This window comes from Myotis nattereri (assembly GCF_964212035.1).
Source record: "Myotis nattereri genome assembly, chromosome: 14".
In the NCBI taxonomy this organism is placed as follows: Eukaryota; Metazoa; Chordata; class Mammalia; order Chiroptera; family Vespertilionidae; genus Myotis; species Myotis nattereri.
The window spans coordinates 18,479,234-18,492,196 of NC_138089.1; the positions used below are offsets into that span (position 1 = coordinate 18,479,234).

Sequence of the window (12,963 nt, forward strand, 5' to 3'; positions counted from 1 at the left end):
TTCTCTTTCTCCCTCTCCCTTCCTCTCTCTATAAGTCAGTACAAATTATTTAAAATTTAAAAAAAAGTATTTTCTCCTTTTAGTTTTAGCACATTGTATAGATAACAATAAACTCTACACCAAGGTATAAAATTTCAGATTTCTTACAAATGCTTCTTCAATTTGCCTTACCTTTGATTAAGAGCTTCATTCACAACTGTTTTCTTTTTATTAACTTACATTTTTTTAAATTTTTTTCTTTTTTATTAAATGTATTGGGGTGGCACTGGTTAACAAAATTATACAGGTTTCAGTTGTACATTTCCATAATACATCATATATATATTGTATTGTGTGTTCACCACCCCAAGTCAAGTCTCCTTCCATCACCATTAATCCCCTCTTTCCTGGCCCCCATTTCCCTCTGATAATCACCATAGTGTTGTCTGTGTCTATAAGCTTGTTTCTCTTTTTGCTTATTCCCTTCACCATTTTCACTCAGCCCGGCAACACCTCCCCCTGACAGCTGTCAGTCTGTTCTCTATGAGTTTGCTTCTATTTTGTATGTAAGTTTATTTTGTTTATTAGATTCCACAGATGAGTAAAATCATATGGTACTTGTCTTTCTATGACTGGCTTATTTCACTTAGCATAATGCTCTCCAAGCCCATCCATGCTGTCGCAAAGGGTAAGGTTTCCTTCTTTTTTACAGCCAAGAAATATAAAACCACCGAATAGGTAAAAATTTAACATAAAAATTAAACATGAAATTACCAGATGGTCTAGCAATTCCACTATTGGTATATACCCAAAAGAACTGAAAGCAGAGACTCAGGGATTATTTGTACAGCAATGTATACAGCTGCATCATTCCTATTACCAGCCTAAAGGTGCTAACAACTCAAATATCCACCAACATTTGGATGGATAAACAAAATTTAGTATTACACATACAATGGAATATTATTCAGCCTTAAAAAATAAATGAAATTCTGATACATGCTACAGCTTAAACAAACCCTAAAAACATTATGCTAAGTGAAATATGTCAGACACAAAGAACAAATATTGTGTGATTACACTTAAAGGTACCTAGAATAGTCAAATTCATAGAGACAGAAAGTAGAATGGTGATTTGCTAGCGAGAAATGGGGAGTTATTGTTTAATGAGTAGTTTCAATTTGGGATGATGAAAGAATTCAGAAGATGGACAGTGGTGATGGTTGCGTGACAATGTAAATGTAGTTAGTGCCACTGAATTTTATTTATTTATTTATTTATTTATTTATTTATTTATTTTTAATATTTTATTGATTTTTTACAGAGAAGAAGGGAGAGGGATAGAGAGTCAGAAACATCGATGAGAGAGAAACATCGATCAGCTGCCTCCTGCACACTCCCCACCGGGGATGTGCCCGCAACCAAGGTACATGCCCTTGATCGGAACCGAACCTGGGACCCTTAAGTCCGCAGGCCAACGCTCTATCCACTGAGTCAAACCGGTCAGGGCACCACTGAATTTTAAAATGATAAAAATGTTATATACATTTTACACAATAAAAAAGGTAAAAATAAAAAGGAAACATTTAGATAGAATTTGTTGTTGGCCGACTGAAGAACTATGGTTTGGTAGTAGCAATAAGAAGCTGGTAGAATGACAGCCTCACATTCTACCCCGTTAGAGAGTACATTAGGATATACTCCCTGTACTTAAAAGATTTCTCAGGGATTGGTTGTTATTAGGGAAAAGACAAGTTTTATGAAGGTAAGGCATTCTCAAAAAGGCTGAGGCTGTAATTAAATGTCTAAGAATCACAAAAGGAGTTTTAAGCTACACAGTGTAAAAGAACGTTTTGGGCTGAACAATACAAGGATGAGAATACAGGGCTATTCAATTAAGGTAGGAGATTGAGAATAGAGGAGAGAGAGGAAATAAACCTGTTAAGGGAACTGACCCTCAACAGCCTCAGAGTTCCAAATAGACCAGTTTTGTACACTACAACTACAGCAAACCTCTGAGGAATACAGTGAAGCAATATAATGAAGTCACTACAGTCAAGCTGCTAAATTACTAAAATCAAGTAGGTTTTATCTAGTCTGAGAACTTAAAACTTTTGAACTTTCCAGTCCTACATCAATGCCTGGATATAAATCAGACCTCCACACCCTCAAGGACTCATGTATACAGACCACCTGATATCCACTATCCAGACCACCAGATGTGATCAGATCTCCTGGCGCCCATCCTCCATACTATCCAGACTGCCCAATATCTGACCGATAACTGTCCTGGACCAATCCTAGGGCTAAGAATGCAGAACTTATTATTGTCAAGAATATATTTTTACTATAAAAACTCTTAACTTGTCTATCTTCTATGAAACACTTCTGGGTTTTTGCCTAGTTGTATTTTTGTTTTGCAAAGCCTAAGACCCTTGACTAAATCTTTATCATTTATTTCTAGTCAAAGCCTCCAGACTCTTTTTGAGTTTGTTTGACACCTTCATTAAGCACTTGTTATATGTCAGCCACTGTTCTAACAAAATGGGTCTTGGTGATCCTGCCGACAACCAAACTTCTCCGCCTCTCAATTACATGAAGAGGTTAACTTAATATTCAAATAGTATAAAATAGTCCTGGTATAGCTGGGATTTCTGAAACCAACTGCTTGCAGGTTTAAGAAAGGGTGTTTTTCTTTTTTAAAACACAACTCATTTTCCCTCAACAACATCTTTCAGGTATCTTACCACATTCATAAATAAATACATAAAAACTGCATTTAAATAGTAAAAGAATAAGTAGGTACTCCTTAACCTTTGGTTATTCAGCCATAGATTTAGCGTGTGTTTTGCTTTCTTGTCCTTCTCCCACTCTCAACCCCCAACTCTGACTCCAAAATATAAATAACTTTATAGTTTTGGGGTTATAAAAAAAGGGACACATGATTTTACTAAATATCCTATATAATAAAAGGATAATATGCAAATTGTCCCCACGGGCGATAATTCAACTGACTGGGAGTTAGATGTGCACTGACCACCAGGGGGCAGCGTGGAACATGGCGGGTGTCGGTGACCCAGAGCTGGCAGTGGGAGGCAGTGGAGCGCTGCAGGCCCCGATGGGCCCCAATGTAAGCAGGACCGCTGCGGGATGGTGGAGCAGGTGAGCGGGTGGCACCAGGCCAAGGGGGGTGCAAGCAGGGGTCCCAATCGCCCCGCCGGCCAGGCCTAAGGACCCTACCCATCCTCGAATTTCATGCACCGGGCTTCTAGCGCACATGTGTGTGTATGTGTATGTGTGTATGTGTATGTGTGTGTGTGTGTGTGTGTATACCAGCCGTGGGCAAACTACGGCCCGCAGGCCGAATCCGGCCCGTTTGAAATGAATAAAACTATTGAAAAAAAAGACCGTACCCTTTTATGTAATGATGTTTACTTTGAATTTATATTAGTTCACACAAACACTCCATCCATGCTTTTGTTCCAGCCCTCCGGTCCAGTTTAAGAACCCATTGTGGCCCTCGAGTCAAAAAGTTTGCCCACCCCTGGTGTATACACACACACACACAGTTATTTCTTTTATTGATTTTTTTTTTTTTTTTTTTTACAGAGAGGAAGGGAGAAGGAGAGGGATAAAGAGTTAGAAACATTGATGAGAGAGAAACATCAATTCAGCTGCTTACTGCACACTCCCTACTGGGGATGTGCCCGCAACCAAGGTACATGCCCTTGACTGGAATTGAACCTGGGACCCTTCAGTCTGCAGGCCGACACTCTGTCCACTGAGCCAAACTGGTCAGGGCTAGTTATTTCCTTATTTGCAAATAACGTCACCTCAAATGGTTCTTTATTTGCACTAATAAAAATAGTATGGGTTACTTTAAGGTAATAAATGACCTAAAGAACCGTGCAAATCAACAAAAATAAAAAATATTTTATTATTTCAACCTAAATTTTGGTAATGGGAAATACTTAATATTTTTAGCATTAAAGATTCTTCAATCCTAATTTTAAAAAGTAAATAAGCCAATTTTCACCAACTTCATGAAGTTTTAGTGTAGTTTTCAGTAGTATCTATATGCATTAATTTCTAAACTTTACACTTAAATTATCACCCAGAAATATAGATTTTTTTCCAAATTATGTCTATCAATACTAATTTACTGCCTTTCAACAGTCAAAGTGCTTTTGGAAACATGGCAAAATACAATTCAAGTTTCATTCTTTTGTTAATGTAAAATTATCAACAAACTACAAAACTGATGTAGGTAAATCAACCCTATATGGAGCAGAATAAACAGCCATGCAAACAATCTAATCTGGAGGGGCCTTTAAAAAAAACCTACAGTGCTGAATGAAAATGTCTACCACCAGAATCATCCCTTTAAGTTACTGTATTATTTTCAGAACACATTTGTTAAAATGTAAATGTCCACTAGGAAGAAGGGATTATATGTGTAAAAAAGAAATAGCTTATAACATTTTTTAAATTTAAAGAGCACAATGTACTCAGTAAATATTATCTGGTAATTAAAAATAATACTTAAATTCACTACTTCAAGGAAAATAGGTTACATAGTGATCAAGTACTAAAAACCATATATATTCAAAGTAATGACACTTTGGACTTACCTCTAAAATGTGACTAGCTCTAGATGGTGAGTGACTATCAGCCTGGACCACCGTTACCTGTCTGGGAGACTGTGACAGAATGCTGGAAACACTAGCAGAAGTCTAAAAACAAATAGAAAAACAAGGGCACATTTTCTTCCTCTCATATCAAACACAGGCAAAAATTTAAAGTTCATCAAAGCAAGCCCTGAGGGACACCTGGTATGTACTTATATTCAATTTGATAAGCTTATAGTGGATACCACATGGTTAGTGGTAGAATTTTGTGGACATCTAAAAATTGTAGTTTTTATAAGAGCCTAAAGATGGTGCCTAAAGGCTGATAACTACTAACAGAGTAAGATAATTTACAGAATGCAAACAGAGACTAGTTGAGATCATAATTAAATTCAAAATAACAGTGTTCGCAAATAGCATCTGAAAAATAAGTTTTTTAAAAAGAATATGCTTTTAAAAATATTTATAGAATTATATATATATACATACATATATATTTATTTTTAATTTTTATTTTTTTTTAAATAAATATGTCAGGGGGAGGCAGGACTGGATGAAAGGGGATAAAGGAATTAGCCAAAGAACAAATATGCATAGCTCATGGACACAGAAAGCAATGTGGTGATGGCCAGAGGGAAGGGGTGGAAAATGGGGACATTTGTAATAGTGCAAACAATAAAAACAAATTAAAAAAACAACAAAGTGTACCTTTAGTAAATATAAATAATAAATGTGCTTTAAAAATAAACTTATGATCTGAACATGACTTAGCAATACAAAATTTCAATTAATTAAGATGTCTTATATTCCATAAATGCTTGCTTTTGATACTCTTACCTTAGACTGGTCAAGAATTTGAAGTTTTTCCCATACTATTTTATCACTTTCAGATTTTTCCCAAGTATTATTCCATTTTTCAGGAGTTTCTTTTTCTTTCTTCTTTAAAGCAACCTGTTCATCTGGAAATAATGTCCTTTTTAAAAAAATGTACAATAACTGCAAAAAAAATCACGTAAACAAATCATGACCTTCTTAAAGAGTGCAGATTCCAACACAGATTAAAATTGTTTTGTACGGAGGAGATTAACTCACAAGATAAAGAAAAATTTTAAAGGAGATGGAATAAAACATTTAATCAGAACCAAATTTAAGTATGGCACCAATGGATGTAATAATGTCTACTATAATTATCAATGAAGAGATTTTTTCAGGACAACATAGTTTATATCATGCTAATTATTCTGAGGTTCTACTTTCCTGAAATGTTCAGTCAATTATTAGTAAAAGACTCAAAAGTAAAAACTCTGGATTCAGAGAAATCTGGGGGTCAAATCCAAGTTCAACTATTTCCCCACAATATGTCTATGGAAAAATTACTGTTCACTTCTCTAAACCTGTTTGTTCTTCTGTAAAAAGAGAGTAATAATAGTGCCTATTTCAGTACAGGACCTGGCACAAAATAAATATTTAATAAATGTCAGCATTATTCATAACTGTAAAAAAAGTAAAAAATATAAAATCTTGTGTTAACAGAACAATATAAATAAACAAGAGCCCAAATCAATAGTTCTTAAAATGTCAAAGATATATAAGTTCTTAAAATGTCAAAGATATATAAGCTTTAAGAAAGAAAGATGTGCTTTTACTAACAGTATCAAGTAACAGTAAATTGTATTTTTAAAGATAATAATTAAAGCATAAAACACTTCAGTCATTTCCAAGTAGCTCCATATCTTACTTCAGAAGTTTTGTATTGTATTTTGATAAGCTGAATTTTATTTAAAAATATTTAAAGCTGAAATTATGCTATAAACACAGATCAGATCTCCAAATCTTCTCACTCTGCTACCATATATTAAATTTCTTCATTCTTCTATTACCATCACTTCCAATATCAATTCATTCCCTAATTCTTCTGCTTATCTCTTTTTCTACATCACCTATCCTGTACCAGCATGGCTGCCTCACAGGAGGGTGAAGCCCATCTTCATGCTCTTAGTACAGCTATTTCTAAAAGTACAACTGTTACTTCATGTATTTTCCAAACTATGGACTCCAAGTCTAGTCCAAGAAGCAATGGGAGTTTCTTAGTTATTATCAATATTTTAAGACCCTAACAAAAATTATAAATATTTCTGTTATACAGTTTCTACAGGCTGACAAAAAACAATAAGCTTATTTTTGTGTGGAATACACTAATTGATATCATACTGATAACTCGTCATTAGAACATTTTAATTATTTTTAAAAAATGAACTCAATTATTTTTAAATAAAACCATCTTTAAACCCATAGGATTTCTGTAATGGAAAACTATGATAAGTGGATTTTCAAGAAATGAGAAAAGTTTAGGAATCTTTGAGATCCAGGAGCTCTAGAATGATACTGATGACATCAATGCTCACCTCTGGCTTTTGGTACACACCACAGAGTGCCAAACAAAAAGGTTCAATGTGAGCGAATGTGAAACCACAATCTTCTTATACATTTACAGAGAACTCCTCTAAATGGCAAATGTTATAACACAAGACTTTTGATAATATTATATTGAAGGATATATTTCATCCTTTATATATATATTCTGTAAGTCAACCAAACTACAATAATAGGTGTTAATAATTACTTACCAAGCTCTTTCCTCCACTGGGCTTTTTTTGCTTCCAACAAATTTCTATCACGTTCTCTTTCCCCCAGAGTACTGAATATGTCCGCTGGTTTCCATACATTCTCTCTGAGACAAAACACAAAATAATGACTGAAACCTTATTATGCATTTCGACACAACATACTCCGTAGTATTCCGTAATAAACTTTTAACTAGCTCTTAGTCTTCAGAGTTATTATTTCATAAGAAAGTCAAGCAAAAATCATATTCATAAGATATGAGTTACATACATGGCAATTTTATGCTCAGACTGCTTAGATGTCTCCTGACTTTTATTTAAAACAGATTTATTTTCATCTTGGACACATGAAACAACCTCAGTTTTTTGGAGTAGTCCCATAATGTTCTCATCCTTTTGCTGATTAGGAATACTGTTTAAATGTAGACTGTACTGACCTAGGAAATAAAATGCATGCTTTAAAATTAACAGTATAATTGCATCTATTACAATACCTTATTTTAGCATACTGCCATACAGTTTAAAAAACACTGCCTTACACATCACCTAATTATTTCTCACAGCAATCTTTGCAGTGGGTATTATGACTCCTTTTTTGTCAAAAAAGGAAACTGAGCCTCAGAGGTTTAATGACCCAGATGTATGGCCACAGCCATACAAATTCCTGTACCAAACAACAAGCAACAACAACAAAAATAAACCTCCATTTATTCCTGCCAACATCACTTTTAAAAATAATATAAACAAAAACACAATTGACTTTATTGAGAATAAAAGCAAATAGCTCTATGAAAAACTCACTACCTTTTCCTAATTTAGCTGGGAAATCAGTGAAAAACTTTACCATGGACCACTGGCTTTATACCCCAGCTATAGCTATTCCAAATATTTTGGACTCATGCTTGGCTCAAAAACTATTCTACATTGCTCCTTAACATGCTAGGTCTCCTAGTGAAGAAAAAGCATATCTAATATGTAGGTCATTATATGACTAGGAAAATTCTTTTAACTTTATTGATATTTTCTCTCACTATCTTTGCTAAGTTTTTATTTTTTTGTTCTCTGAACTAGAATTCTAGACTTATAAGACAAAATCTAGCTTTCTCATTTTACAAAGGATAATCTAGACCAGTGGTTGGCAAACTGTGGCTCATGAGCCACATGTGGCTCTTTGGTCCCTTGAGTGTGGCTCTTCCACAAAATACCACGTGCGGGCGCGCATGTACAGTGCGATTGAAACTTTCTGGCCCATGCGCAGAAGTTGGTATTTTGTGGAAGAGCCACACTCAAGGGGCCAAAAAGCTGCATGTGGCTCGCGAGCTGCGGTTTGCTGACCACTGATCTAGACCAAGAGACAGTAGATTACACTATCTCAGCACCTCAGGAGTATATAGGAACTACCTGGTCTCCAAACCAGTTGTGGGAACTCTTCCTGGTGACCGTTAATTTTTTATTTATTTATTTCACTATTGACTCACAAAATGTTAATGATATTTCTACTCATATTCACAATTCTTCAGCTCAAAGCTGAAACAAGAAGGCTTTTAAGTACAATTATGATTAGTGAGATAGAAGGCATGTAATATTCTACTACTCCTTTCAAGTTTGTGTTTTAAAGATAGTGCTGCCAATCCTTAGCATGGATTGAGAATTAGGAAAAGCAAAATGTAGGGGCCAGGAAAATCAACATTTTCAACAAGCAAGTCAAATCTTCATAGTAGGGGTCCCTCAATTTTCACCAGAAGTACTATAATGGTTTGTTGGAACATTTTATATAATTCTTTTTAATGTAAGTAAGGTTTTTCTACATTCTAAAATAAGTACAATAGTGTTCTGTATTAACATCTTTTCTAGAGTTCACAGAAAACTGGATTTCTTAAGGCTATGGTTCATGAGAATAATATTCTGGGCATTAACCGTAAAATATAGCATATTATAAAAGTAATTCTGTATATTTATTTACCTTAAGAGACCAATCATTTTGAAAAATTGTTACATGTAAAATAGAATTTAAGAGGCACAGTTATGTAAAATTCAATGAACCTGAAATTCTAAAACATTTTATGTCAATAAAATGTATTAAAACTTCAGAAAGTCTTACTTGTTTCCTCCTCCTTTCCATTCTCAGTCAGAAACATGGGTCTATTTCCGTGGTTTACATTTATCAAAATCTGTTGTAGCTGGTCTTGTGTTAGACACACCAAACTACTCTTCATATTTTCACCTGTGATGTGATTTTTGCAAGGCTTCTGTTTAGCTATTACAGGTGTACTTAAGGTGTTCCCAGTCTTCTGTAGTTTAGGGGTTGTAGGTGAACTCTCTTTCCGGATATGAAGACAGTCTTTATCAGCATACTGCTTGCATAAATCCTTAGCCATACTATTTTTTTCACCTTTTACCAGTGACGTTTCTGAACCAATTCTCTTCTTTTCCAAAAGTTTTTCACTACTGATACAAGTATTTTGTGTTGATTTTAGAATGCATCTGGTTTGTTTTGTTCTTAAAGGACATTTTCCAATCTTGGTCTTATTTCCCATCTGTTAAGATACCAAAAATTTATTCTTTATAACAGCCCATGAAAAACCAATAATTATCTTGATATATATGATAAATCAGGCCTTTAATCTTTTTTCCCATTTAGCTAATATATACCCAAAAGAAACTAACTTTTAACCTTTGCAAATCTTCACTTGAAACCTTTATTTAATACTGGAAATTATTATTTTATTCAGAACTAGAGGGCTGGTGCATGAAATTCATGTGCAGGTATGGTCCCTAGGCCAGGCCTGCATTCAGGGCCATCTTCTCCAGCTGCCCACAGCTGGCCCTTCCCCCCCGCCGCAACCCACTCCCAGTTCTCCATGCATTCAGGGCCATCTTCTCCAGCTGTCCACAGCTGGCCCTTCCCCCCCGCCGCAACCCACTCCCAGTTCTCCATTTGCAATTGGATGATCGGTGCCTGACAACCGGGGTAAAGGACTGAGAAGTTGGCTGTTCCCACCCACTCGCCAGCCCCGCCCCTGCCATAGGTGGCCATCAGGCGATCAGAGCCTGCCAGCCAGGGAAAGGCACCAAGAGGTGGTCAGTGCACCTCATAGTGACTCGTCCAGCGGTTGTTCTGGTTGTTCTGCCATTAGGGTCAATTTGTATATTACCCTTTTATTATATAGGATAATAAAGTATATAGAAGAACTTTTATTCTAGTTGTTATAGGACATCTCCATTCTACTTCAGCACTGAATCTCATGTCGTGATTACATCATCCACACTACCTCTCTTCCTTATAAGCAATTATAGACCCATAGGCTACTAGCCCTTATTCCTTGAATAATTTAACCCATGGGTCATCACCCCTCTAACATAACTCTGCCTTAATTATCAGTGCTTTCATATCCATAGATCATTCTTCCAATATCTTGGTCTCTCATTTCCTTGAACACTGCTCCTATACTCTTGTCCTTCATGCTACCTCAGTTACTCATTCCCATAGTGATATCTTATACTGACTTTGTAACTACTCATAATTGCAATTCCTCCATAATCTATTTCAAGCACTGCACATGACAACCACCTCCTATTTTTGCCAGCTTAACTTTCTTAACATATCCCAACAATTCTCTAACTCTGCTGGGATCTATAATCTGTTGATCCTACCACCTTCCTCTTGTCCTTGCATCCCTCCTTACCAATCTTAAATTCTATGATCAACCAAAACCATCACTGTTTTCCATTCTCAACTCCTCTGCTCTATGCCACATATACATGGCAAATCCCAAACCTAGTAAAATCTAACTTTTCACCTACTCTGTGCCCGCATCCAAGGAGAAAAACACAGTTACAACATCTGATTTCATCTTAAATACATACCCAAGAATAACCAATGGGCTCTTCATGCTACCTGGCAAGCACACATTTCCAAAGTTCATTTAGTCTCATCTCATTCATTTAGCAATCATCTCAACTTTCTCCTAGACCAGCGGTTCTCAACCTGTGGGTCGCGACCCCTTTGGGGGTCGAACGACCCTTTCACAGAGGTTGCCTAAATCCTGCATATCAGATATTTACATACGATTCATAACAGTAGCAAAATTACAGTTATGAAGTAGCAACGAAAATAATTTTATGGTTGGGACTCACCACAACATGAGGAACTGTATTAAAGGGTCGCAGCATTAGGAAGGTTGAGAACCACTGTCCTAGCCCCTAATACTTTCTTTCATAGTCATTCTCAGCTGAAGACCTTGATTAATATTTCACTGAAAATCTCACAAGGAAGTATTAAGAAAAAACTTTATTTCTACCATCAAATCTATACCAGCATCTGTACTCAGACAAGCTGATTGCCCTCCTGTTACTTGGACACATCCCATAACCTTTTCTCAAGGCTCTCTCTCTAGCAGTACTTTGCTTTTTCTTGAATCATCACCATTTCTTTTCCACTGTTCACATCTTTTTTGCCATCTTAAAAAAAAATTCTTGATCCCACTTTCTCATCTTCTATAATCCCATTCCAAACAAGCTTTCACCTAACCACCTGACCCAAACTGCTCATCAAGGTCACTAATAATTTGTATATTGCTAAATTCAATTACCAATCCTCAAACTCTCATCTTACTCGACCTACTGGCAGCGTCCTACAAAGTTGATTATTCCTTCCATTTTGAAGCCCTTTCTCTATTTCACTTATAGGACTCCACAATCCTAGTTCTTCTTGCTGCTCCTTCTCAGTCTTTAGTGGTTTCTCCTTTTCTCTCAGATCTCTTAAAGCTGGAATGCCTAAGGCTCAGTCCCAAGAACTCTTCTTGGGTTTCTAACAGACACTTCAAACTCACCATGTCCCAAATTAAACTCTTGATCTTCTTCTTGCCCTTAATAACTTCCTCCCCTCAGTCTTTCCTATCTCAGTTACTAATGCCAAAAATTTTACAATTATCCTTGAATCATCTCTGATATGCTTCATTTAACTTGTCATCAAACCTTGTTTTGCTCCATTTCCAAAATATATCCTGAATCTGACACTACTCTAAAACATCTCTTGCCAGCTCTCTGTTCTAAGCCAACTACCTCATCGAAATTACTGAAAAACCTTGTTTTTCCTGCTTCTACCCTTGCTCCACAGTCTATTCTCAACACAGCAGCCACTGTGACTATCTTAATACTAGAGGCCCAGCACGCACGATTCACTTCCACTTGCCTCAGCTGGCCGCCCCACCCATCTCGCACTGCCCTCAGCCGTTCCTAGCACTCTGCTGCTATTAGCACTCCGCTGCTATAGCTCTCAGCCACTAGTAGCTCACGCCCCGCCCTCCACTGATGGTAGCTCCCCACTGTTAGTAGCTCACATCCCACCCACCGAGAGGCTGCTGCTTGTTTGGTCATAATCGCATTGTGGTGTGATGACCACAGGCCCGTTGTGATATAGACTAGAGGCCCGAAATTCGTGCGGGGGGTGGGTGAGGTCCCCTCAGCCCAGTGTGCACACTCTCCAATCGGGGGCCCCTTGGGGGATGTCCAACTGCCGGTTTAGGCCCGATCCCAGGGAATCGGACGTCCCTCTCACAATCCTGGACCGCTGGCTTCTGATCGCTCACCTACCTGCCTGGCTGGTCGCCCCTAACTGTCCCCTGCTGCTGGCCAGGTTGCCCACTACTGCCTCCTCCCTGCTGGCCTGGTTGCTCCTAACTGCACCCCCCCCCCCATAGGCCTGGTCACCCCTTACTGCCCCCCCTGCC

At 37.1% G+C, this 12,963-nt stretch overlaps 1 protein-coding gene across 1 annotated transcript in view; it reads right to left on the bottom strand.

Moving 5' to 3' along the window:
* CCDC66 (coiled-coil domain containing 66) overlaps positions 1 to 12,963 on the bottom strand; it is a 72,297-nt gene that overhangs the window by 47,829 nt on the left and 11,505 nt on the right. The window contains exons 4-8 of the mRNA XM_081105972.1: positions 9,333 to 9,768; positions 7,503 to 7,668; positions 7,235 to 7,338; positions 5,445 to 5,566; positions 4,611 to 4,712 (exon numbers count right to left, since the gene is read on the bottom strand). Of these exons, the coding sequence (XP_080962098.1) occupies positions 4,611 to 4,712; positions 5,445 to 5,566; positions 7,235 to 7,338; positions 7,503 to 7,668; positions 9,333 to 9,768 (930 nt within the window). The remainder of the gene's footprint in view (positions 1 to 4,610; positions 4,713 to 5,444; positions 5,567 to 7,234; positions 7,339 to 7,502; positions 7,669 to 9,332; positions 9,769 to 12,963) is intronic.